This window comes from Stigmatopora nigra, chromosome 12 (assembly GCF_051989575.1).
Source record: "Stigmatopora nigra isolate UIUO_SnigA chromosome 12, RoL_Snig_1.1, whole genome shotgun sequence".
Classification (NCBI taxonomy): domain Eukaryota; kingdom Metazoa; phylum Chordata; class Actinopteri; order Syngnathiformes; family Syngnathidae; genus Stigmatopora; species Stigmatopora nigra.
Genome location: NC_135519.1, coordinates 14,324,916 through 14,350,066, shown reverse-complemented (window position 1 = coordinate 14,350,066; position 25,151 = coordinate 14,324,916). Strand labels below are relative to the sequence as shown.

At 51.9% G+C, this 25,151-nt stretch overlaps 3 protein-coding genes across 4 annotated transcripts; 2 read left to right on the top strand and 1 right to left on the bottom strand.

Moving 5' to 3' along the window:
• The first annotated feature begins 581 nt into the window (after positions 1–581).
• On the top strand, positions 582–9,619 carry LOC144205850 (bone morphogenetic protein receptor type-1A-like). Of its 2 annotated transcripts, none has more exons than XM_077730473.1 (13): positions 582–838; positions 3,390–3,462; positions 3,874–4,126; positions 4,615–4,774; positions 4,968–5,070; positions 5,179–5,278; positions 5,360–5,444; positions 5,528–5,663; positions 6,000–6,192; positions 7,538–7,835; positions 7,927–8,102; positions 8,269–8,399; positions 8,499–9,619. In XM_077730473.1, exons 3-13 carry the CDS (start codon positions 4,030–4,032, stop codon positions 8,622–8,624), a joined length of 1,605 nt encoding a protein of 534 aa, XP_077586599.1. In that variant the 5' UTR covers positions 582–838; positions 3,390–3,462; positions 3,874–4,029; the 3' UTR covers positions 8,625–9,619. The 2 variants fall into 2 exon arrangements, with proteins under 2 accessions (XP_077586599.1, XP_077586598.1); XM_077730472.1 differs by having other exon boundaries at positions 5,357–5,444.
• A 180-nt stretch (positions 9,620–9,799) lies between these two features.
• Positions 9,800–11,397, bottom strand: rps27a (ribosomal protein S27a). Its single transcript, XM_077730475.1, has 6 exons — positions 11,331–11,397; positions 11,149–11,213; positions 10,440–10,494; positions 10,277–10,362; positions 10,078–10,209; positions 9,800–9,988 (listed from the first exon to the last, which is right to left on the bottom strand). Exons 2-6 carry the CDS (start codon positions 11,194–11,196, stop codon positions 9,839–9,841), a joined length of 471 nt encoding a protein of 156 aa, XP_077586601.1. The 5' UTR covers positions 11,197–11,213; positions 11,331–11,397; the 3' UTR covers positions 9,800–9,838.
• A 2,264-nt stretch (positions 11,398–13,661) lies between these two features.
• Positions 13,662–24,914, top strand: LOC144205145 (uncharacterized). Its single transcript, XM_077729301.1, has 9 exons — positions 13,662–14,528; positions 16,786–16,857; positions 17,488–18,918; positions 22,960–23,167; positions 23,228–23,366; positions 23,857–23,926; positions 24,048–24,094; positions 24,191–24,249; positions 24,325–24,914. The coding sequence occupies exons 1-9, from the start codon at positions 14,102–14,104 to the stop codon at positions 24,365–24,367; spliced, it is 2,496 nt and encodes an 831-aa protein (XP_077585427.1). The 5' UTR covers positions 13,662–14,101; the 3' UTR covers positions 24,368–24,914.
• Positions 24,915–25,151: the final 237 nt, after the last annotated feature.

Below are 25,151 nucleotides of genomic sequence, written 5' to 3'. Positions count from 1 at the left end.
TATTGAAATGTTTTTTGAAAAATGTCTCTTTAAACTTAAAACTGCAAATGTTTTTACTGTTGTGGGGTACACATAACAATGTCCATTTAAAAAAAAATATAAATATACAGTACTATACTATACGACACTTCTTGTATAAAGAACATAATGAACAGCAGAGGACGCCTTTGTGATTCAAACCTCTTGAAAACAAGAAGCCGCGATTGCAATCACTGGAAAAAAAAGAGCACCCGAGACGACGTCCCACTCTGTTGTTTGTTTTGTCTTCGACTAGACCAGCTCGTCTCTGAAGTGACGGCCGAGGGCCGATCTCGATTGATTTTCACCAAACGGTGGCGTAAACGTACATGTGAGAACCACCTGAGACTGCTCGCCGCTAAAACTTAGAGTCCCGGGAGACAAATATGACATGACGGTCTAGGTTCTCTATTTTCGGAGCGTCGGGAAAAGTGCATCTATTCTAAGCAAAGTCTTGAATCCTGGATTTGGGTGGGGATCTCGGGTTGCTGCGGAGTGGAGAGGCGTGGCGTTTGTAACTCTCTAGACGATCTTTGCTTGGTAGACGATGCTGAAATCATAGACGATCTTGGATTTGCTGCGGGCCTACCAGTCAGTAAGTCACCCGCACACACGCACGCATGCACGCGCCCCCGCGCACGAGGACGTTAGAAGCAGGCAGTTTCACTCGGTCGCACTTTATTGGAATACATACCGCAAACGCTGGAATTTCAAGACCTTTCCTTGGAAATTTGGGACTCTTTGGCCCCCGCCGACAGAAAAAAAGGACCCAAAGTGAAAGCTAAGGCAAGAGAGAGGAAGCAAGTTCACCATAAATAAGGTAACGACGACAAACGTCAACTTTAGTGCCGGGCTACGACTTGTGGGCGCCGTGTATTTACCGGAGCGTAGCGGGTTCGCTACAAGCTGCCTTTTGGTGTTTCCAGCCAAGCAGGTTATACTCGGTAGGTTATTTTCATAAAAAAGACACTTTGGCGGTGTTTTAACTATTTCGGTATTCCAATTGTGAACTAGTGTATTAAGTTATTGGCTGTGTCGAGAGGACAGAAATGCTTTCGAATGCTGGCGGAGATGTCGAGATTTTCCTGGGTGTCGTTGCCAGGTGATAGACGAGGCCCGTAGGTTGCCGTCGTGGAAAAAAAAAGTTTACCGTCAACTTGTTTTTTTTTTTTTGCTTTTGACTGCATGTCAGTTTTTCCTACCCCTTTTATTTCTTCTACAGTCGTTGGATTCTTTATTAATCGTCCCTGACAGGTTATGAACATTTCGGAAGTAATACGTGCATTTATTGGTGTCTTTTTCAGTTTTTTTGGGGGTGCCGTGTTGTGAAGCCTTCAGCTGCATTCCTAAGCTAGCTAACATCGAACTTTTTCGTCTCTTTGTTCGTCTTCTGGACTCTCCGCCAACTTTGACTTTAAAAAGGCTACTTGTTACCGAACACAACAGAGCTGTATCAAATATTTCCCTTCGATTGAATGTAAGCCCACGAAGTAACGGCGTTTTGAGCAAAGCCTTTTGTAAACATACGTTTGCCCCCGTGTAGCAGTTCCAAATGCAACTACTACACGGGCTCCATTTGCTTCTGTTTTAAACCTAAGCTATTAAGACATTAAATTGCTCGCGTAAAGGGTAAATAAAATCACTTTGTGAAGACTTTTAAAGGGCAAAATGTAGTCAAATTAGGTCGAGTATGGAGTGCCTTCTCTACGCATTTTTTATTTTATTCCCAATACTACTAATTAGGACACCTGGCTTTGTGCCATCAGGCCCCAATGGGCCATTTTCACAATGTTTACGTTTTGAATTCAAGTTTAAAAACAAAAAGGCCAATGTGCTTTCAGGAAGGACGATAATACACTATTGTATTTCCTGTTGGGAGAGTGACGTTTTCAACATTTGGATGGTTTTGCATGACATCCAAATCTCTAAACCCATGTTAACCCATGGCGTCGATTTTTAACCTGGTCTTCAGCGGGTCCTACGTTTGGAACGGCATCTAGACAAGTATGGCACTGGTGTGCACGTGCCAGACAGCTGCACATTCCGCGTCCGAGTATTTACGTGGCACTAATAAAGGAAAGAATGCATTGGTGTTGTCCTCTCCAGCTGACGTGTTGTCTTTTTGTTTGGATGAGGCCACGCCAGCCATCCATCTATCCATCCTCTACTACTCGTATGTGACGTCGTCCAGTGCGAAAAGGCTCGGAAAATGTGAAGAGGAGACATTGCTTTTCAACTTTTCTAGTCTTATTTAAAAATAAAGATGGCAATGTGAAAACATTTATTATTTCCAAAGATCTTGAAAAATAAATGGTGCTGGAGCTCAAAATGCTACTCGTGTGTCCATCCACGCTAACTGTTAGCATGGCCATCGCTTTGTAAGCTAAAAGAGACCCATATGTGCCTTTCTTGTTGTTAGCAATGGAAGTGTTGGTGTGTTTTTCTTTTTTAATTTTTCTGCTTTTTTTCTTCTTCTTTTTTTGATTTTGTGCTGGTTCTTCTACGGGCGAGATTCGTCCGTCCGTCTATTCCTGCTTCCCCTTTTTCTTCTTTTTTTGTGCTTTGGCCGAGGCATGGGATCGCGTTACTTGCGACTTTGGAGGCGCAGCGGTGGCACGGGGAGGAGGATGAAGAGGAGGAGGAGGGAGATCAGATTTCACCCCTCCCTCGGAGGAGCCTGGAGACAGAGTGGCTGAGCCGAGGGGCAAAACATGCTGCCGCCACCGCTCCTCCTCCTCCTCCTCCTCCTCCTCCTCCTCCTCCTCCTCCAAGCCACTTCTTCACCTCTGTCATCAATCAGATTTTTTTTCTTTCCCCCTCAACTAAATTTGATTTTACTCTTGTTTACGCGCCTACTTTTCACAGTAAGAACCCAAATCAGAGAAGGCTATGTTTTTGGGAACCCTTTGAAGGTTTCTCATTGGCTGTGATTGACCATGCCGGACATCCCCTTTCTTTCAATCAAATGAGGGTTCCAGTCCAAAGGGAGCCGCTCCGCTGGGTTTAAATCCATTGGACGTCCGCTCTGGTGGGGGCTCCATACTACTGTGAAAATACAACAGCTTAAATGCTCATTTTCATTTTGCGTCGTCATCGGGGCGTCTGGAGAAGAATACAAGAAGCGCCCATCCAAATAGTCTTTGAATATTTGGATCGCCGCTGGAGCAAATGCGGCAGTCCGGCCCGGGGCGGATGCCATATCGCCGGCCTTCGCAGACATCTTGTCGCTTTGATTCCTCTCGGAGGCCATCGGGCCGTTCACGTTGACTCCGGAGCTATCGATCGCGGCGCTAGTGAATTATTCAGATGCGCCGGACCCAAAAGGAGGCCCGACAGAAAGAAAGTCTGACTCTGTGTTTGTGTTCCGACAGGTGGCGCCCCCGCGACGCGCTTTCCCCGTGGAGCCGGCCGCCGACATGCCACACGCACGGACACCGCGCTCAGGTATGGACGCACGCACGCGCGCACGGGCGAGCGAGTACGGCAAATGCTTTGGGCTATACCCAAAAGAAGGATGGCTTGCGACTGTGCGTAGAGAGCGGTGGCGCGGCGTCCGCTCCTCCAAATGGCTCCCACATGTTCCGCAACAAGCGGCCGCATTAATTTCTCGGGCCGAGAAAGCCGGCGGTGGCGCGCATGATTTCAGTCCGAAAGTATGCCGGAGTTCCCCCCCGAAGGCCAAACTTTGAGGCCGCCGTCGGGATTTGATCCATTTTTAGTGCCGTGCCGGCGCCGTTTTGCTTCTACGATCGATTTGCAGTCATCGGGCGCAAGAAAAAGTGCTCTCGGCTGCTCTCGGAGGATGTCATTTTGCTCACTCGAAATGTCAACAAATGTCTGTGTTTTGTCCTCCAGCATTCCGGGTCTCCAGAGCCAGCCAAGAAGAGGAGCTCGCCGTCCTCTTGTGATCATCCTCCGGCCAACCAGCGATCCCAACCCGGCCGGCCGCCATCGTATCGGGAGCGTCCGTCCCAGCTCGTGCAGCTCGCCTCGCCCCCTAGCGGCCTCGGAATGGGAGTTGTCCTTTTGCGACCGGCCGTCGCCGCCCCGCTGTCGCCACCGCCGCTACTGCTACTGCTGCTTCTGCTCCTCCTCGGAGGATCGCAAGGTAACAAAAGCACTTTCCTTTTTTTTTTTTTTCCAAGCAGGAAGCTGTTGAGCCGATTGTTGGTGCTCCGGCTTCCTTTTTCGCTCATGAAGCCTTTCCTGTATGACGGACGGCGGGAAGCGGCGCTCGTTTGTGGGCCGGGAAGCACTCTGGCGCTCCGCCACTCTCACCCCCCCCCCCCCCCCCCCCGTCTTTTATCGGCCACTGGCGTTAATCTTTTGCCCCAAAACCTGGCCTGGCTCCTTTCCGAGGCGCTTTCCCAAATATCGTACGTACTGGTCCGGAATGCGACACGGCAGAAAAGGAAAAGAGCGGCCGGCAGATAAGAAGGAAACATCCCCCGGCTCTCTCTTTCCGCCCCCGAATAACAAGGCGGCCGTTTATTTGGGAAGGGATTTCCAAATAGCGTCGCGCCCGTGCCGCCGTCGCCGATCCCGCACTTTTTCAACAAATGGTGGTGGGAAGCTGACATGTTGTCTTTTGGGCAGGCGCGGGCCAGAACCCGGACCACGTCCTGCAAGGCGCGGGCGGCGAGGCCCGGCGCCCCGGCGACGACGACTCCACCGTGGCGCCCGAAGACGCCGCCCGCTTTCTCAGCTGCTACTGCTCCGGACACTGTCCCGAGGACGCCACCAACAACACCTGCCAGTGAGGCCCCCCGTCCCGCTAACATTTACCGCGGGCTTTCCGCTAGGCTCCAAGCCCCAATTTCAGATGGATTATTTATTCCATTTTTTTCCGAATGAGGGAACGGATCCTCCATTACGATGGAGAGACGGAGTGGGCGTGGCACAAAAGCATATGGGTCCGTTGTGGATAATAACGTGGCGTCTTTCCTCAGAACCAACGGTCAGTGCTTCGCCATCATCGAGGAGGACGAACACGGCGAGCCCGTCCTCACCTCGGGCTGCATGAAGTACGAAGGCTCGCACTTTCAGTGCAAGGTAAGGGAACGCCGTTGGGGGGGGGGGGGGGGGGGGGGGGCAGGGTCGGCGGGTGGCGTGGGCCGGGTGGGGCTCTGGTGTTGTTAACCCACGCCTCGGCCCGGGCAGGACTCCCCCAACGCTCAGACCAGAAGAACCATCGAGTGCTGCGCCAGCGACTTGTGCAACCGGGATCTGCGACCCACGCTGCCCCCGCAGGCGCCTTCAGGTACGGGCCGGCGACACGGGGAGCGGGGGAGGGAAGTCCGAGCGGGCGACTAACGGCTGGCCTCGGTGGCTCGGGCAGAAGGCGGCCCCCACTGGTTGGCCTTCCTCATCTCCATGACGGTGTGCTGCTGCGTGCTCATCTGCGCCACGGTGGCCTGCTACTACAGGTGGGAATGGAAGCGCTTTCCGGGCGGGCGCGGGGCCCATTTTGCCCTTTCCTCACCCGAAAAATTCTGGTCTGGCGCCTCAGGTATAAGTGGCAGAGCGAGCGGCAGCGTTACCACAAGGACGTGGAACAGGAAGTGTTCATCCCGTCGGGGGAGTCGCTCAAAGACCTCATCCACCAATCCCAGAGCTCCGGCAGCGGCTCGGGGCTCCCCCTGCTGGTAAGGACGCTTTCCTTCTTGGAAAGAAATGGCTTCCCTTTCTCCACTATCTTCCTGCATTTATAGATCAGATCAATAGAGTAATACCTCGTATCTCAAATCAACGTTTCCCATGGAAAAAGTGTCTCGTATTTCTAGGTAGGTCAATATTTGCTCGGACGTAGACTCGTATGTCCAGGTATTGCTGTACACACCTCCAAAATCACGCACATTTATCTGTTTTCCCTTCAACGTTAATTATTGAAAGGAACATCCCACTCCCCGTGTTTTGTCTACGCAAATGTGGATGTTGGCGAAAAATGAGAGCCAGGTCAAATGATTATTTTTTGTCTTTAGGTTCAGAGGACCATCGCCAAACAGATCCAGATGGTACGTCAGATCGGCAAAGGGCGCTACGGCGAGGTGTGGCTGGGACGCTGGCGGGGCGAGAAGGTGGCCGTCAAAGTCTTCTTCACCCGGGAGGAGGCCAGCTGGTTCCGCGAGACGGAAATCTACCAAACCGTCCTCATGAGACACGACAACATCCTGGGTGAGAGAGAGATGAGCGCGGGGGTTGGGCTGCAACAAGCAGCTGATCTCAATCCACTGATTGCACTCACAGGACACTTAGTATTGCGGAAAGCTTTCCTCTTTAGAAGTTGAAAGCAAAGCACCCACTTTTGCCCTTTATTTTAGTTTGCCCAGCCCCGTTAAATGAATGCCTAGTCTTAGGGGATGCTACATCTTCCCCTCATATGTCCAATGCTTCAATTTGTTGTTTGCACTTTGATATTTGAAATAGGTCCAAAAAAAGTCTTGTATTGGCTCTTGACAGTTTGTACTGGGCAGATTTTGCCATCCAGCACACATTTCGCTGGCAAAGTTGCGTCAATGGGGGTTGGGTTGACTGTGGGTGGAGGGTGGGGGCAGCTTTTTCCTTCCAAGCATCCAGCACCGACCGAGCTGAGCTGACTGGCAAAGTTTGAAGTTACGGGGGTTGGGCCCTGAGAAGCAGCTGATTCCAATCCACTGATTGCACTCGCAGGTCACTTAGTATTGCGGACAGTTTTCCTCTATAGGAACAGCTACATTTTGTGCAATTGTTTGAAATGAAAGCCTACTCTTATGGGATGCTAGGCCTTTATATCAAATCCAAAGCCTTGTCATCAGACACTGCAGTTTATATAGCCAAATGGGTGAAATATCATTCAACAAAGGTGCTCTCAAATGGTGAATAGTTAGCACTTTGAGGGCCCACGTTTGAAATAGGTCCAAAGAAAAAGTCTTGACAGTTTATAGCAGGCAGATTTTTGTTTAGCAAGGCATCAGGCACAAACATAGGTGAAAAAATGGCAATGACGGGGGTTGGGCCACTGTGGGGGAGGTGGGGGGGGCTTTCGCTTGGAGAAATCCGGCCGGCACCGTCCGAGCCGACCAACTTTGAACCAGCGGGGCTTGGGCTGTGACAAGACAAGCAGCTGACGCCAATCCACTAATTGCACTCGCTGGACACTTAGTATTGCGGAAAGTTTTCATCTTTAGAAATTGAGCACAAAATACTCACTTTTTGGCCTTCTTTAGTTTGCCCAAGCCTGTTAAATAAATGCTTAGTCTTAGGGAATATTACCTTTTCTTTCAATCCAGTCCAATGCTTGAATTTCTTCCAGGCACTCTCTTGCAGTTTTTTTAATCCAATATTTTCTTTTGTGTTTTTAGTTCAAAAAGCATTTTGTAAAATCTAAAAACAGTTCCATTTTCCACTTTAAAAAAATATTTATTTTCCATTTGAAAAAAAAACATTTTCCATGACTGAGAAAAGGGAAGTTTACATAGACATTGTTTTTTTTCTTCTTCTGTCTAACACCCCCCCCCCCCCCCCCCCCCCCGGCACCCAGGCTTTATCGCGGCCGACATCAAAGGCACGGGCGCCCTGACGCAGCTCTTCCTGATCAGCGACTACCACGAGAACGGCTCGCTGCACGACTTCCTGAAGACGGCGGCGCTGGACGCGGCCGGCCTGCTGCGTCTGGCCTACTCGGCCGCCTGCGGCCTGTGCCACCTGCACACGGAGATCTACGGCACGCAGGGCAAGCCGGCCATCGCCCACCGCGACCTCAAGAGCAAGAACGTCCTGGTCAAGAAGAATGGCGCCTGTTGCATCGCCGACCTGGGCCTGGCCGTCAAGTTCAACAGGTGAGAGGAGGAGGAGGAGAAGGGCTCCGTCCGGGTGCGTCGGGTGGCCCGGCCGACTCTTCCTAATAATACTCATCGCCCCCATGTTTAGCGACACCAACGAGGTGGACGTGCCCCTGAGCGCCCGCGTGGGCACGCGACGCTACATGGCCCCCGAAGTGCTGGACGAGAGCCTGAAGAAGAACCACTTCCAGGCCTACCTCATGGCCGACATGTACAGCTACGGATTGGTGCTCTGGGAGATGGCCAGACGCTGCGTCAGCGGCGGTAAGCGCAGCGCCCGTCCAAATTTCTTTGGCCGCCTCCAAAAATGCTCTCCGGTCTTCTTCTGACTCTATTGCTTTGATTGGATACCGTGCTCTGGTTTAGACGGAGCCCCGTCGTACGTAGCTCAGTGACATTTGCTCTCTTTTTTTATCCCTTCGGCAAGCAGGCATGGTGGAGGAGTACCAGCTGCCCTATTACGACTCGGTGCCGTCGGACCCGTCCTACGAGGACATGCTGGAAACGGTGTGCGTCAGGGGCCTGCGCCCCACCGTCTCCAACAGGTGGAACGGCGACGAGGTGAGACCGCTTGGGCCCGGATCGGACCGTACCGGACTGGACCGGACCGTACCGGACCGCCCTCTCCACACTCAACTCCCGGCCGCCTTTTCTCCACAGTGCCTGCGTGCCGTTCTGAAGCTGATGAGCGAGTGCTGGTCGGCTAGCCCCGCCTCCCGCCTCACCATCCTGAGGGTGAAGAAGACCCTGGCCAAGATGGTGGAATCGCAGGACATCAAAATCTGAAGGTCCGGCCTTTCCCTCCCTCCCTCCCTCCCTCCCTCGCGAATAACCGCCCGCCCACACGCACGCACGCGCTCGTCCATCTCCACGCTTTCCGTGAAAGCAACGCAGACCGCCTCCCCTCCTTCCCGGCGACAAAACAAAATCCATTCTGCCATCGTGTCGCGTCCGGAGGAGTCGGAGACGCGCGCCGTCCTCTTTTTTTTTTTTCTTCGTTGTTGAATTGGATTGTTTTTGTCGTCTGCTCACTCACAAAAGACCCGTCTTTGGCAATCTGGTGCGCACAGACGATCCTCAGTGGGCGGAGCCGATGAGACGGGATGGCTTCGTTTGGGACAAAAACAAACAAAAAAATGTTCATAGGCCTCCATACTAGGACACTGACTGGGTGGCGCCGTTAAATCACAATTGACTTGCGCGTAAGGGCGACGCTCCAAAACAATGTTGCGCCGCCGATACAATCAGCTATCGATAGCCGACACCGGCCGTTTTGAAATGGATGTCTTTGTCATGAAACGTAGTCATATTCTGGCCCAATTTCTTTGTTTTACAGGCGTAGATCAGAATCCATTGAAACGAGCATCGGCGGCGTCCTTTTTGCGCAACGAAACTTAAAGCTAGCTACGGCTCCTCCCACTGATCTTTTTCACGTCCAAAAACTCTTGTAAATGTGTCCGTCGTGGCTTTTAACTTAAAATTTTGGTCGACGGGAAGTGTGTCGATTTGTCCTACGTCCAGGCCAGCGTAGCCAAGATTTAGGCCTGGCCGTTCAAGTTTGGCAAAATCCAGTCACTTTAGGGAAGGTCGGCACGCCAGCGAGCGATGTCGCCGTTTGTCTTCATCAGTGACTTGTTTTTTTTTTTCCTCTAATATGAAAGAAGCCTCACGAGGCGTATAGAAATGTTTTTTTTTTTGTGCCTTATGAGTTTACCAAGGAAACAATGTGTATACAGTCTGTCCAATGTCATCATTTGAAGTAAATAACCTTATTTTTAGTACTCAACAATGAGTTTTAATTTGACTCTTTCGGGTCACCCGGTTTTATGTCAACAGCTCTTTGGGGGACAATTTTAGGGAAGAAAAAAAAAAGAATGACACTAATGGCCGGGGGCGAACAAATTCATTTGATTGGACATTAGCGACCGTGAGTGAGACCTAGCTAAGACAAATGAGCAAGATTTTTCAGAAGTTTAGCTTTTTATTGAACATCCATTAGCCTACTTATCCTCGGGCTTGTTGAAGCAATAAGTGAGGCAACATTTTCCACAATAGTGGCGGTCAAAGTGGCTGGCCATGAAGACACCGGCGCCGCACTCGTCCGCTGGACACTCACGCCGGAGACGGTGGATTTTACCGTTCTCGTCCACCTGCGGAGAAGTAAAGGAAGGAAGAAAAAAAGTCAGTCGGCGCACCGGGTGAGTCTGCAAGCGGCGCCCGGCTTGCCCGCCCGGCTTACCTTGTAGTACTTGAGCACGGCCAACTTGACCTTCTTTCTCTTATGTTTGTTCTTCTTGGGGGTGGTGTAAGACTTCTTCTTTCTTTTCTTGGCCCCCCCTCGAAGCCGCAGCACCAAGTGGAGGGTGGATTCCTATATTTCAAAACACATGGCACACGTCCTCCATCTCAGCCCCACTTTCTCATGGGCCGGCGCTCACCTTCTGGATGTTGTAGTCTGACAGCGTGCGTCCATCTTCCAGTTGCTTGCCGGCAAAGATCAGCCTCTGCTGGTCAGGGGGAATTCCTGCACGTAACAACAAACGAAGACGAGTTCGTTACATGTAGAGCACGCAATTCGTCCAATTGTTTCACCACACTTACCCTCTTTATCTTGGATTTTGGCCTTGACATTTTCGATGGTGTCTGAAGGCTCAACCTGTTTGAGAGGACCACCAAAGTCAAACATCTGCCAGTTGACCCCTCTTCAAGTGTGACATGTATTGATACGCCATTGACAAAAACACCGACTACTTTTGGCCAAAACAAAAAAAAACGGATATCGTAAATGGCTAAAAAAAAATATATCCATTTTCATTTCAGCCCATACAGACTAAGACTGAATTCATGATGAGCATTTGAAGGCAATTCTCCCAGTAAATAGGATGTCTACGCATCAACAAAGTTAAGTAAGTGACTAAATAACGGACATGTTATTTAGTTAAGGTCCCCTTCTTTGTTTCAAATAGTGTGTTATTCCCGGCCTTTAATAAGGACAGACGTCAAATCCAATTGGACTTGAAAACAATCGTTGCCAGCCCTCCCAGTCAAATGGGAGTGGTGGTCTAGTACAATCAATGGAAACTAGTTAGTTGGGCAAAGAAAAGGCTACTAGGTGTTATTTTTTTTCCTTAGTTGCACGTGTTGATGCATCTCGGCTAACCATGTTAGCATCGAGGAAAATACCGTTGGGTTTGTACTTTTTGGTTGACTTCGCAGTTAAAACATGACCAGCGGTGACATACATCTAGTTATTTCTATGAGCAGAGTGGTTACAACGTGTTTAAAAGGAGAACGCCACCGCGTCGCTCACCTCGAGGGTTATCGTCTTCCCCGTGAGGGTTTTGACAAAAATCTGCATCCTGGCGGCCGATCCACCTAACGAGACATACACAAACACAAAGACTGTTTTGGCAGGGCGTCGTCACCCTCAAATGCCGTCGTTTGTCGCGAATATTGATATAAATTGAGAAGGCCGTTTTCTTTTCGGCTTACCTCAAATGGCGGAGAAGCAGAAAAGAGGGCTTTCAACTCAGCACGCGGGGTTTTCTAACACATTTTACAGGGGCGCGTGACCGCTGTCATGCCTGATTCAAAGTGGCGACATTGGAGCGTTTTTCACCCGTTTAGACAGGAAATGTCATTCTTTCGTGTTATGTTTTCTCTATTTGAGAACTTATTTACGTAAAATTGAATATTTTGAATTCATGCTCTCACTTTAAAAGTAACCATTGCGAAGCTGGCACGCATAGTCACTCATTGTCGTTCAAGGAAGTTTAGGCAAAGATATTTAAAACTAGATGTCTGATGAGCACCGTGAGCCAACGGGAACGAACTTGGTCTTCATCGGTCATTTTGCATTAGAGCCGTTTCCTAGATTTGCCATTGCAATCAACGGAGCGTTTCTTTTTTTAGTGGCGAGATCGTCTTAATTTTTCAACCCATGGTTTGCATAAATGACAAGTGCATACAGGGAATCTCTCCAACTTTTTATAGCATCCATCGTAGCCAAGTTAATACGATTTGTTATAAACCAGACTGTATGTAAATTCGTAGGAATTCAGCGATTTTACGCTGTTAGTGGAGAAAGTAGTAGGTCTAGTACTAGTAGTTGATACTTCTTTAAGATGGCCGCTGTGGCCCGGATATTACTTGATATCTATAAAGAGAATCAGCAACAATTTGAGTACGAATTTGAGTACAGAAAGAGGAAATACTGATTTTATACTATACGTAAACCTAAAAATGTGTGTGTGTTTTTAAAACCCAACCCTCTTTTTTATTTTATTTTTTTTTTTTTTAGAAACGATCCCTGGTTTTAACTGCTGGAGGCGTAGTATGACAATTGAATGCCAGGCAACAGTTGGCTAATTCCATTTCCACGCTGCTTTTCTTTTTCTTTTGACATTAGTCAAGTGTATAAAATCAACAGGAAATAGTCATTGTTATGAAAACAGTGTCCGCAGTGACACTGTTCTTTTCTTATCTCTGTACTTGGCTCAGCTCATTTTCAATGATGTCTAATCTCAAGGTGTAGATATTTTCAATGTTTGATGACAAATGAAAAGAATCTGTCATTAAGATACCGTGACCACTTCTACACGTTACGTCAGCCATGAGTAAAGGTGAGTGCAGGGTCATAGCGCCGCTGTGGCATGGATGTGGGCCCTCCTCTCGCTGCCAAGGGACTGGGCGCCGATGAAAGGCCACCGACCGTCGGCCACCGTCGGCCCCCGTCGGCCCCCGTCGGCCCCCGGTCCGGGTGGCGTCACGTGGATGTCGAAAGGGTGACTTGGTGTTGAGTAAATAGTGGGGTGTGTCGCTAGGCGACCGGCGCTATCTGTGCAGCTGTCGTCACACTTCATCCGGACAGACTAAACATAACTTTAGCATATGAACGCCGATGGCCGTCGGTAGGCTGCCGGTAGGCCCGAGGCGGGACCAAACCAGCGTACCATTAAGGAAGCAGGATATTGTACATTTGACCGACACACACACATTTTTTTTTCCCATTTAGTCAATGAATTAACGAATGCTATTTAGGGTTCAGTTTGGAGTGAGCAAGATCGGCGGCGCTGCTATCCGTTGCCCTCGGGTGTTATTCTGGGCCACCGTGTGTTCTTTCATCTAAAATCTAAATGGACGGACAGGGTCAGCTCCGTCAGGATGTCGCGTCGACTTGATGACATCCCAAACAAGACTGCGCTCGCTTCCTTTCCAAAAGGAGACCCAATAACGTCCACCGCTTGGCCCCCGTTGGCCCCCGTTGGCCACCGTTGGCCAGCACGGACGTCCTCGTTGTCCGAATTTCCATTTGGACATGAAGCGTCGTCGAAAAAGAAACTGACCCGTAAACATTTAGAGCCTGATGGGGCCACTTTGAATCCACGTACCATTAAGTGGCCGATTTGTATCACTCTCAATGTCAAGTTCAACTCTTTTCATTGAATATTGATCCCATTTCAAGGCAGGTATTTATACCAACAGTATTGACAAGGTCTACAAAGAGCCTTTTGTTGCATTGTTATGCAGTCGTTATGACAATCAAGGGTCGATTAGATTGTAAATCTCAGTGGAATGATGTATACATATATATACATGTATATATGCTTGACGAGGGTTGCGGTATTCATGGCAATAGTATTGACAAGATTTACAAAGAGCCTTTTGTCACCTTGTTATGAAGGCGTTATGACAATGGTAAATCTCCGTGAAATGATGTATATATGCTTGGTGAGGGCTGTCCGTGTTGGCGTAGCTGCCACGTCCTCTTTGGCTTGTTTTGCAAAGAGTGACGGGAGGAGCGTATTTGCGCCAATCTTACTTGCTTACTTGTTGTGTAACATTAGTCCGCCGGCAACTCGTCCGCCTTCTAGCAAGCGGGTCCCTGGGACGGGCGTGGCCACGAGAGGCCCGCCCTCATTGGCCGTCTTCGACGTCAACAAGCTGAAGGCGGACTGCCATAGGTCAGGGAAAAGCCCCCCTCTTTACCTTTTTTCGACTTGGTCCGTCCCCAGTTCAGGCTCGGGTTCGACAGACCGACCGCCCGCCCGCCCGCCCGCCTGCCCGTCCTTCTGTCTGTCTGCCTGCCTGCCTGCCTGTCTGCCAGCCAGTCCGCTTGTCAGTCCGCCTGCCCACCGCGGTCCGGAACAGTGCACCGGCTTCCGGCTGGCTGTCTTTAAAAAGCGAAGTGTAGTAGATCGAGTCGAGCTCCGCCGAAAGTTTTTCTCGCGACTCGACTGACTCCAATCGAAACAAAAGAAAAGATGGCAGACAGCGAAGAGGTGCAAGTGTCGTCCTCGACCAGCCCGGACTCCGACCCGTCACAAAGTCTTTTCAACAAGGACGAAATGAGGCCGCCGTATTACCCGGACGATCTCTACAAATCGGACGAAATCTTGGACTTGGTCAAAGCCGGCGAGGGCGAGGGTGAGGACGAGGGTGAGGTAAGCCCTAAAGAAGAAGAAGAAGAAGAAGAAGAAGAAGAATACGGAGACGAGCAGTTGGTCCCGGACTCCACTTGGACGCCTCCTCCACCCGTCGAGGATAGTGGCGAAGCGGAGCCACAGGTTCCTCTGGAGCGCGATACCCCTCCCTCGGTGTCTCCAAGCGGGCCAGCCCAGCCCTCCGCAGCCTTCGCAGCCTTCGCAGAGGAAGAGCAGCCACCGGCGGACTCGCAGCAACTACCGTCTTGTGAGTATCCGCAAGGCGTTCCGTCGCCACCGGGGCATCCTCCCTTCCTTCCTTGTTTAGTCTTATTTGGAACACCATTGAGAGCATTCGTTTGAGGGGCGGGGGACGGCAACGATGATGCCCGCTCGTGGACGCCTGTAAGCGGCTAGCCTTGCCTTCACTCCTCCCCCGTTGGGACTCGGCTACCTTGCTAAACTTTCGACATTGCATTTCCCCTAAACGATACGCCCGACAGGAGGTCTTTAATGGCTTTCATTGGCTGATTTTTTTTTTACCCAAATTGTGATTTATTTCTTTGATTTTTTTTCTTTCTTCCCCCCGGTTAGCCGGTTAGCTGGCGGCTAATCGCGTCGCTTCATGACGGGGACTCAAAGTCGTGCACAAAGCTCACCGCGTTGCGCCACGAAATAACACATAACCAAGAAGGTCCAGAGGGAGACCTCAAAAGCAGTCCAATCTGAAATTTTGGGCGTTGAACGTGGGTCGGCCGGCCTCCCACAATCCCGCAGCGGCCCACCTGTCACAGGACGAGCTGCTGCATCGTCAGCATCGTCGGTATCGTCGGCATCATTGGCGTCATCGGCCGCTTTTCAACCTCAAATCTATCCGAAGGGGCTCACTAATTCATGTTTTTTTTTCCATGTTCACGTGCGCTGTTTGAAATTTTGGCCAGGGCGTTTTGGGGGTGCAGCCTCCATCCGCCGGCTCACGGCCTGGGCCCGCCGCTAGCGCGGGCCCGGTTCCCTTAGCGGACAAAGCCGATCGCTTCTCTTGCGGGGGATTTGGTGCCAAACTCACGTGCGTGATCTCATTTGACGCCTTTTGAACGGGAAAAAGCGGTCGGCAGACGAGTTCCCGTCGCGGGCTCGCCGCTTGTTGACGTCTGTCTGTCGCCACGTGAGCGTACGGTCGTTTGCTGGTGGCCTTCTCGTGACCGCGGCGGCGATGGATTCCAACGCATTGGAATGGCCAGATGCGGGCAGGGCCTTCCCAAAAGGGAAGAGCGGGCAAGCAGATTAGTCACAACAAAGGAATCTGCTCGTGGTCGCCGCCGCCGCCACCGCCCAGTCCCCCCCCCCCCCCCCCCACCCCCCGGCATCCGCGCCTTCATGACTCGACCCCGATTGCGCGCAGCCCAGCCAGCCACCTTCCTGAAAAGGGCTCGTCAGCGAGAATCCCCGTTGCGATTGCTGCCGGCGCCGTCCTTTTCGCACGGAAAAATGTCGATAGGTGTCGTTGGCTCCATAGGTGGAGACGATGTCGGAACGGCCCGCCTGCCCGCCGGTCGGGGTGGGGCGTGGCGTGGCGGGGCCGGCCGCTGGACTGGTCGCCAAACAAAGGGGCAGCCGGAGCTAGCTTCCCATCCTCGGCGGCGTCCCTCCGATGGCTCCTTCCGGGCCACCCGAGCACCGGTCCCACTCATTTGAAGGCGTGACGGGGCGAGTGATGGGACTGGACGCCGGGGAAAGCGGCTAACAAAAGTCTTGCTATAACAAAAGTCTTGCTATTGAGCAAAAATACCGACATTTGCTAGCCATTGATGAGGTCTGACTTGAATACACATGTATTAAACCTTAACTTGTTATTAATGTGTATTTAAGGTTTGAATTGAGTTACTATTTTAAGGAACTCTTTCAGTGTTTCTCAAATGGCGCTCACTATATTGGAGCCCAAATTGCACTGCCCTTGTTAAAAAAAAATCTAGTTTTTTTCAGTTTTCCTCCCTTTTTGGTTATGATCTTTGATTGACAAATCCATGAAACCATTTGAATGGCTCAAACGAATCGTAGGGCAGGGGAGTGGGGGAGATTCATTTCTCGGCGAATACAAGCGTCTGTCGGGCCGTGAGCCCCGCTCGCTCGCTCGCTCGCTGCTGCTGTTTTTTCCATTTTCCACTTCCTGCCTTTATGCTGGAAAAATGCCCGGAGGGAGCCGGAGCGGTTATGCGAGCCGTTTGCCGCCACAAAGGAACTTTTGAGTGGGCGCAGTCCCTCCGCTAGTGCCGCAGACTGCTGCCCGGGCGGGGCCGTAAATCAATGTTTTTGATGTCTGATGTTTGCTAGACGTAATTAATGATGAATAGATTAGCTGAAGAGTTGCCGTCTAATGGGATGCTTCTTTAAAGAAATGAGCAGCCCCCTCTAGTGTTCACGTGGAGGACGGCGTGGTCGGCTGACGTGGTCATCTGACGTTTGTCTCATGCCGACGAGGCGACTTATTCTTTTTTTTGCTGTGCCGCTTTTGTGTTCTTCCGCAGATGTTCCTTCTTCTTCCTCTTCTCCTCCTTGTAAAGCTCCGCCTTCGCCGCCTCTGATGCAATTCCCCACAGGCAAGTTGCACCTTTGCTCGCTTTCCTCATCCTGCATTTTCCTCCTTGTCTTGTGCTGGTTTGAAGTGAAAAAAACAACAACAAAAAAAGCCAAATGAAGGAGGCACGCCACCAGTCGACGGATGGCGCCTCGCCATGCCCGGAACCATTGTCCTCGGCGGCCGCCACTCGGCGCTCCCCGGGGAGAACGGTCACGCGGCGACGGGCGGGCCGCGCCTCCCCGGTGCGGACGTCTGACGCCGCACCTGGGAAATGGCGGTCCGTCCTGGCGTATGGCCGGCGAGCGGCGGCGGACAAATGCGCAAAAAGTCTCGACTGTGGCGAAGGGTGGGTGGGATCTAAGGCTTTTGGGGGTGGGGGCTTGGTAAACCCTCCAAATGACAATAACATCCCCACATTGATTGCGGCCGGATGTTTTGCCTTTTGTTGATTGGCCCACGTCTGAAATTGATGGAGTTGAATGTTCCTGGCGGCGGCCATTGTGGCTGCCAGAGTCACCTTTCCACGGAAGGTCCACAGTCGAGCTTTGAGCGGCGCTTGTCGGCCGTCCGTGCGTCCGTCCGTCCGTGCGTACGGCCAGGGATTTGTCTTTTGACGTGTGCTTGTGTCGCCTTCTCCTTTCCACTGAAGAACTGGGGCAGAAGGGCGCTTGCCCCGCCCCCCTGTCCCCCCTCCACACCCCCGACTCCCTGGAAGAGTTGTCTCTGACGGAGAGTCCCAACCGGCCCTACCCGCCGGCCCTGTCCCCGCGGGACCACGCCGTCCCCTCGGTGGGAGCCGGCTCCACGGCGCCTTACCTGAGCTTGGGTCAGGAGGCGGGGCCCCGCCCGACGTGCGAAGACAGCGGAGTGTCCTTCTCGCCCGAGGAGAAGCGGGGCGGCTCTCGCGTCTCCCCCGACCCCACCCGCCGCTGGGATTCGCCCTTCCCGGCGGCGCGGGAGACCCCCGACGACCCCCCCGCGTACAGGCCGCGCGGCGACCCCTCGGACGACCGAGACGACTTGATGTACGAGGAGAAGGACGGCAACCCGTTCGACGGCTTTTCCCCGTTGGCCGACAGCGGCTCCTACCGCTTCGGGGAGCGCGAGGAGCGGGCGTCTCCGCCCCGGGAAAGTCCCAACCCGGATCTGGTCCGGTACGGAGAGTCGGAAGAGGATCTGACGGCGGATCCGAAGGCGCATCCCTCGGCCAAGCCGCCGCCGCCGCCGCCGGCTCGCTTCTCGCCCGGTCTGGAGGAGGAAGAAGAAGAGGAGGAGGAGGAGGACGGCGCCCCCCCGGCGCCGTCGCTGCCGGACATCCTGAAGTCGTCGCCGCTCAACCCCGAGAAGGCCGACTCGGGTTCCTCGGAGGAGGGAAGCCCGGAGGAGCAGAGCCCCGTCCTGGAACGGCGGATGATGGAGTCGCCCAACCCCCCCATCAACCTGTCCGCCAACAATCCCTTCGCCCTGGACGCCAAAGTGTCCCTGCTCAAGGAGATGGCCGAGCGGATGGAAGTCGGGGGCTCCGAGGCCGAGAGCTCGGGGCCGTTGGATCTGCTCAAGGAGGCGGAGGACGGGGTCCCCGCCGGCGCCCCCGCCGTCACGTCTGGCCGGGCCCAAGCGGAGCGAGAGCAGAAAGATTGGTTCTCCGGCGCCACGTTGGAGCCCCTCCGCTCGGAAAGCCAGCAAGATTGGGATTCCGAAAGGGCCGGCGCCGACATCCCGTCTCCGTTCCCCGAAGCGGCGGGCCGGAGCCCCGCCCCATCCCCCCGGGCCGAAGCGGCCGAGCCGGCCGAAGAAGTGTCGGAGCACGAGGTCTCGTCCGAGGAGTTTGAGTTCATCGAGAGGCCTCCCAAAGGAGCCATGGACGAGTTTCTGGAGGCTCTGGAGCCTTCCAAGTCGGCGCCCCCCCACATCCCCGAGATCCCCGCCGACGACGAGGAGGACGAGGACAACGACGGGGAGCGGGAAGACGTGAGCTCGGGGACGGCGGGCACCTACTGCCGCCCGACCTCCTCCGAGGCGGAAGTGGAGAAAGCGCCGGGGCGCTTCCGGATGGCCGCCGGCTTCCACCTTTCAGCAGGTAAACAAAAGCGCATCCGGCTGGCCACGGAAATCATCCACCCAAAAACAAACTCATCCCATTTCATGTCACTCCCTTGGCTCCCGTTTTTGTTGTCCCCCTGATTTTGGGCCCCCCCGATCCCATGGCCGTCACCCCCTTGATGCCACTGGGCTTTTTCTTTTCATCCACTTGACTTTCCATCCTCTCTTTAATTTAACCCATTTGCCTTCTCACTAGGGTAAGTAGGAGCCCCCACCCCCCCCTCCTAAATGTAATGTGTCAATCTAAAAGGAAACAGTCACTTAGGTGGCAAGGCTGCTTGGCGAGATAGTGGTCCCTCTTGCCCCGCCCACGTAGTCATTTCCCATCATGGCATTTGTGAAAAGAAGCTAACAGAAATGTTTTTCTCTCTCTCTAATTGCACCTTTGCATGAGCTGGAAAAGCATTGTTTGCCATGGTGACAAAAAATGTTTTTTTTTCCTCTGAGCATGCAATAACTGGCTACTTGACATTTTCAAAGCTAACCAAGTAAAAATTCAGCGTCAACCTTCTGACGTTCTTTCGCCCTCAAGCCTTTTTTAGAAAAAAAAAAGCTGTTTTGTGGTCAATCTTTGACAAAATTCTCTGTGATTTGAACTCTCCGTTCCATGGACGAAACTAGACGTCAAATGGTGTCCCTTTTTAAAAGTGCCTTTTTGAAGTGGGAGGGGACCTTCTGGTCGCCCTCCTTAAAGAAAAGCAAAGAACGGGTCCCCTTTGGGACCTGGGATGACTGGGCAAAAACATTTTTGGCACGGGAACGGGAAGTGGACGGCGAGTTGGAATCCTTCCTTTTGTACCACCACGTGTGAGCGAGGGCACGTGGGACGCCAGAAGCCAAATGTACTCTTCAGCTGATTCATTGGAAAGGCGCGTTTCATTTATTGGGAAGAAACCTTCCCGTTTATTGGGGCGACGCCTTCCCGTTTATTGGATGGGCGCGCTTGGCGTAGGAAGCCAAGGCAAAGGTCACCCCGCCGCGGCCTTGCCTGCCTGCATTTCAGCGGCGGAAGGCGTAGAGAATGAGTGAAGCTAGCCGTCCCATTGGTTTAAAACGGGAGCGTCGGTGTGGGATGCTCCGCTTTCAGTGGCATTGACTGCGCTGGATGTCCGTGGCAATGACAATGCACTTATTGAATTTGGCTGTCTTTCCTACTTGTTTGGACGCCTTTAAATGTCTGTGTGAACGTCTTTGGAGATTGCTGCCCCCGTGTGGTACTCTTCCGTTATGACCACTCTCTGTTGGCCAGGAGGAATGAGTCGGCACATTGGAGCGTCACCTTTTTTTTTGTCAGGGAGATTTTGGGTGTTTTTTTTTTTCACTTGTTCTTGCACTTTAAGTTGATCTGGAATATTTGACTGATGTCATGAAACGATGTTGGGCTAAGATTTAAGGAATGTTTCTAGGAAGAGTTTATTGGGAGCATCTGCTGAATGCCGTAAAACTTCTCTGCTATCTTTTGACATTTGAATGTTCTTGACTCGATGACCGTTGAACTGAACCGATGAAAATCTTTGGACATCTTTTTTTTATTATCAAGCCGAATGAGATCATGTTCCCTGTGTTTCTTGCTGATCTCAATGTGAGGTAAAGCCCTTTGACTCCAAGTATCTGTTTTTAAAAGAGCTCATTGGCGGCCTTGGACACAGAATAGGGATCTTTTTTTTTTGCAAAATCATCACCAAAATGTCAAAAGAGAGAGCGAGCGAGAGAGAGAGAGAGCCGAGTCAACTGTTGTTGCTGCGGCAGGCCCGAGGGAGTTTGGGGCTCAGCTGACTTCTCCTCTGCGGCGTGGCTCCGCCTCGCCCATTGGCTCCTCCTCGCCCATTGGCTCCTCCTCGCCCATTGACTCCACCTCCTTGCTGTCTAGTGCAGTAGTTCATCTTGGGCCGGTGGCGTGGATTGCCCGCTCTCGATCGTCCGGCATGGAGACGGCACCCTCGGAGCCCTTACAAGCCGTTTGGAGGCGGCACGGTACGCCCACTTCCATTTCCACTTCCATTTCCACTTCCACTTTCACTTCCACTTGTTAGCCGCTTTCGTTGGCCCAGGCTCTTGAAAATGTCTTTTCTTTCCACTGGTGTGTTAATGGCCTTCTTTTCCACTCTGACCACCGATCGGTCATCAGTCATTTGCGCCAGAGGCTTTCAATCCATTTGAGCTTGACCACACAAGGCTTTTTTTTGCGGGATACACGACGACTAAATGAATTGAATGACGCCCTTGAAAAAAAAGAGAGAGAGAAAGGATATGAGGATACAGGCATTTTAAAATTGTCCACACTTTTTTCTTTGAATTGAATGATTGCCGTTTTTGTGTCGGTCTTTTTCAAATGTTTTGGATGTCCTTGGGTATTCCTGGTTTACATTTCTGTTTTTTCTGGAGTTCCAACAAGTGACTTTGGTGCAAGTTTTTCCTCAGTTGATTTTCACTTCGTTATTGAAAGCAGCGTTGCGCCATTTGGCCCAGGACCTTTGTCCCCACTGTCCTTTGGACAGCAGAAGATGAGGTCCTGGGAAACCAACCAACACTTTTTAACCCCTTGATGCCCAAATATGCCTAGAGATAAAACCGCCGGGAGAATAAATTTAAAAACAAGCATTTTTTTTCATTTGAACTTTGACAGCTTTTCACCATCCAAATGGATTGAACGTCTTTGAATCGAATGAATAGTGGTCCCGGCCGAAGGGAAATTCCATTCATTTGAAAAGGATAATGTGTATGGGCGGTGGCGGTTGGTTGAGAAAGAAAAGGTCATTTGTTGTCATGGTTTGTCTGCCTATCAGGTGATTCTTCGCAAGTGGGATCTTGCTATTTGGCGCCACCTATGCATTCTTGTTCTCGCTTGCTAGCTTGCTGCACTTGTATTTCAAGAGCCCTTGTTATAAATTAGTGCTCCTCAATGATGTGATTGATTATTTGGTGGTGGGCTATGAAGGTGAGGGCGCGTGCATTTCATTGTCAACGATTGAGTGTCGTCTACCATGTGTACTGGACTCTGAGAACTCGCCTGTCTATATTTGAACTTGTCCCACTTTGTTGGGTATTAAGTTGCAGATGTGCGCAACGTCCGCTAGGTGGCGACACAGACTATTTGGATCGGGAGTGATAACTATCAAAAACATTTGAATGATGACTTTGGTCAAAGGAAGCCCCCTTCCATTATCGCTTGCGTTTCTAAAATCCAGCATATATTCTTGTTTTGCAATCTGCTTTCTCGAAGCTTCTCGTCCGCGACGTGCGCGCGTCCGGTAGCGGCCTCTAGTCGTGCGCGAGAACCGTTCGGCGCATGCGCACTGCGTGGGTTCGAGCTGCAGCAGCAGCAGTAGCAGCAGCAGTAGCAGCAGCAGAATCTTGTTGTGTCCGCGGAGGCTCAACATGGACGCCAAGCAAGGTTTGTCCAATGATCACTTTTTGATTCATATTTCTTTTAACGCGCGCGGTTTGCTCACGCGACGAGCGGATTCGCCAGCCGGGGGAGGGGAGCAGCTAGCTATTAGCTCGTTCAGCTAGCGCCTAAAGGGTCGCTCCGTTCCCCTGCGGAGGTCACGCGGGACGACGTTTCGAGATTTGGCCCCCGCAGGAGTACGCGGACTTGCGCGGATGTGCTCGCCGCTCGGTGTCGGGCCGACGGCGGCCACGCGAGCTAGTTAGGCCGCCGCTTAGCTAGCTAACAGCTAGCGCGCCGGCTATTTTTAGCCCTTTCCGCTGCCGCTCGTCCGCCTGAGACCATATGTAGCAAAGCGTGGTCTCCACTTGGACGGTGGTCCCGCCTCTTTTCTTGCACCCCCTCCCGTAAAATACCCTAGTCCCGGTCGCCGCTTTTGGATCTTTAATTTCGATTTCCCCACCAAAGCTAGGGCGCGCTTATTGATGACGTCGTAACCGAAGGTAAATAACGGACGCCCACCTATATTATAGATTTTTTTTCTTTATAAAAACGGCATAGCATACATAGCAAGGCTTGTTTTTCCACAAAATGTGACACTAAATGTGCTTTTTGTTTCGTCCCCTGCAGTGGCGGATCTGTTGTACTGGCGCGATGTGAAGACCACAGGCGCGGTCTTCGGGGCCACCCTGCTGGTGCTGCTGTCCCTGACGGTGTGCAGCATCATCAGCGTGTGCTCCTACGTCAGCCTGGCGTTGCTCTCCGTCACCATCTGCTTCCGCATCTACAAGACGGTCGTCAACTCCGTCCAGAAGTTGGATGGTGGCCACCCTTTCAAGTGAGTGTCGTCGCCGTCCGGTTCCACGTCTCGTCCGACCGACGGCCTCTCGGTCGACAGGCAGTACCTGGCGTGCGAGGTGGCGCTGCCTGAGGACCTGACGCACAAGTACGGCGACGCCTTCCTGGACAAGATCAACGGGAGCGTGGCCGAGCTCAGGCGCCTCTTCCTGGTCGAGGACCTGGTGGACTCTATTAAGGTGTGAAGTCGTCTCAAGACGCCCGGCCGACTCCGGGGGTGTCCGAGTCCGGTCCCGGAGACCCCCCCCTGTCTTCCGCTGTGTTTTCCATATCTCCCTCCTCTGGCACACCTGAGTCAAATGATCAAGTCATGGGCAAGCCGCCCGTCCACACAAGCTTGATACCGATGATTTGATTGAGGTGTGTTGGTGCAGGGAAACGTGGGAAAAACAGACAGGATGACAAGCCCCCCCCCCCAAAACCCCCCCCCCCCCCCAAAGGGGCGGAGTTGGAGAGACCTGTCCTACACACACCTGCCTGGGTGGGGCAGGTGGTTCATGCCTTGACCAATATTCTGCCAGTTGCATTGGCCCCAGTAGAAGAGAAAATAGCAAAAGACGCATATTTTCACATGTTTATTTAGTCTCAGAAGATGTAGACTCCCAACGTGTGTCGTGGAGGGCGCCGTTGCGCAATGCCCTCGCTAATCACAGCCTGTCGTGCTTGCAGTTTGCCGTGCTGATGTGGATCATGACCTACGTGGGCGCTCTGTTCAACGGACTCACGCTGCTCATCTTGGGTGAGTGGTTTCCCGCCGCCGGGCTTCCCGTCACGTCCCGCTCTCTTGCAAAGAAATGGCCGTGGTCATTTTTTTTTGGTTGCTCTGAGAAGTGAACCGTTTGCCCTCTGGTTTTGTTTAGCCGTCATCGTGGCCTTCACCTGGCCCATCGTCTACGAGAGGCACGAGGTGAGTGAGCTAGTCGGTCGGTCGGTCGGCCGGTCGGCCGGCCTTGTGTCGCCCCGCTCTCTTTTGCCCCTTTTAAACAGCGGTTCTCTCGTCTAGGCTCAGATCACTCACTACGTGGACCTGGTCTATGGCCTCTTCATAGACATCTCTGCAAAGTAAGTGGGTCCAATATGCACCCTTCTATAAAAAGACGGGCAGGATGAGTGATGAGGGAATGTCTTGCCTTTCAGGATCAAGGCCAAAGTTCCTGGGATGAAACCTAAAGCCGAGTAAAAAGAAGATGAAGAAGAAGAGAGGGGAGGGAAAGTGAGTGGCTGCACAGACGCAGCAGCCAAAGGAGGAAAGTCAGGAATGATGGCAGTGGAGGCTTGGCTGGCTGATCTTGTTCTATTGTCAAAAGCAATTTTGTAAGAACGCAAAAGAACCTTTTCTTCCTATATGGCCGGCTACTTGTTTTTATTTGATTTTTTTTCTCCGCGCAAAGCACAGTGAGCGGGCGATCGGGTGTGCGTTTTACCTCTTCTTGGCCCTCATCTTCACCTCTTGTAACTCGCTAGGGTCATCTTTCTAGAAAACCTTTGGTCTCATGGCTGCCGCTGCGTAGTGACAGGAGAGACGCGTTTACACTGAAAGAAAAAGAAACAAACAAGCATATTATGTCAAGCGCAACTCGTCTCTTTATAAACTTGCAGCATTTGTTTGAATGGTGTTATCCACTTGTTCGTACTTCAAATAGTGACCAGAATTGAAAACAAAATGTCTGTGGAATGCATTGTGACATGTAAACATTAGCCATCAATAAAGCTTCTAGAACAACAAACCTGTCACTTGTCTTCATCTCAGTTTACTTTGGGAAAGACGTCTTACCATACTACTTTGGTCGTTTGACCAAAAAAGCCCGATGAAGAAGAAGGCGAGGGCGTTCCCGGAAATGACGTCACATCAGTGCGCCGGAAGTGAAACACCGGAAAAGACCGTGGAGGTAAGAAACGCTTTTCGTTGACCTGCATGCTTTGTTTTGTTTGTAAACGTCTTTTCAGCTTTTCAATCGTATAAT

What these genes read in the sequence shown, in the direction of transcription:
- LOC144205145 (XM_077729301.1), top strand. Translation starts at nt 14,102, where the DNA reads ATGGCAGACAGCGAAGAGGTGCAAGTGTCGTCCTCGACCAGCCCGGAC. An exon ending in TCTGATGCAATTCCCCACAG is followed by an intron (nt 16,858 to 17,487) that starts GCAAGTTGCACC and finishes TTTCCACTGAAG; the next exon opens with AACTGGGGCAGAAGGGCGCT. An exon ending in GATGGTGGCCACCCTTTCAA is followed by an intron (nt 23,168 to 23,227) that starts GTGAGTGTCGTC and finishes CTCGGTCGACAG; the next exon opens with GCAGTACCTGGCGTGCGAGG.
- LOC144205850 (XM_077730472.1), top strand. Translation starts at nt 4,030, where the DNA reads ATGGGAGTTGTCCTTTTGCGACCGGCCGTCGCCGCCCCGCTGTCGCCA. An exon ending in CCTCCTCGGAGGATCGCAAG is followed by an intron (nt 4,127 to 4,614) that starts GTAACAAAAGCA and finishes TCTTTTGGGCAG; the next exon opens with GCGCGGGCCAGAACCCGGAC. An exon ending in ACGGTGGCCTGCTACTACAG is followed by an intron (nt 5,445 to 5,527) that starts GTGGGAATGGAA and finishes CTGGCGCCTCAG; the next exon opens with GTATAAGTGGCAGAGCGAGC.
- rps27a (XM_077730475.1), bottom strand. Translation starts at nt 11,196, where the DNA reads ATGCAGATTTTTGTCAAAACCCTCACGGGGAAGACGATAACCCTCGAG. An exon ending in CAAAATCCAAGATAAAGAGG is followed by an intron (nt 10,363 to 10,439) that starts GTAAGTGTGGTG and finishes TGTTACGTGCAG; the next exon opens with GAATTCCCCCTGACCAGCAG. An exon ending in CAGACTACAACATCCAGAAG is followed by an intron (nt 10,210 to 10,276) that starts GTGAGCGCCGGC and finishes TTTGAAATATAG; the next exon opens with GAATCCACCCTCCACTTGGT.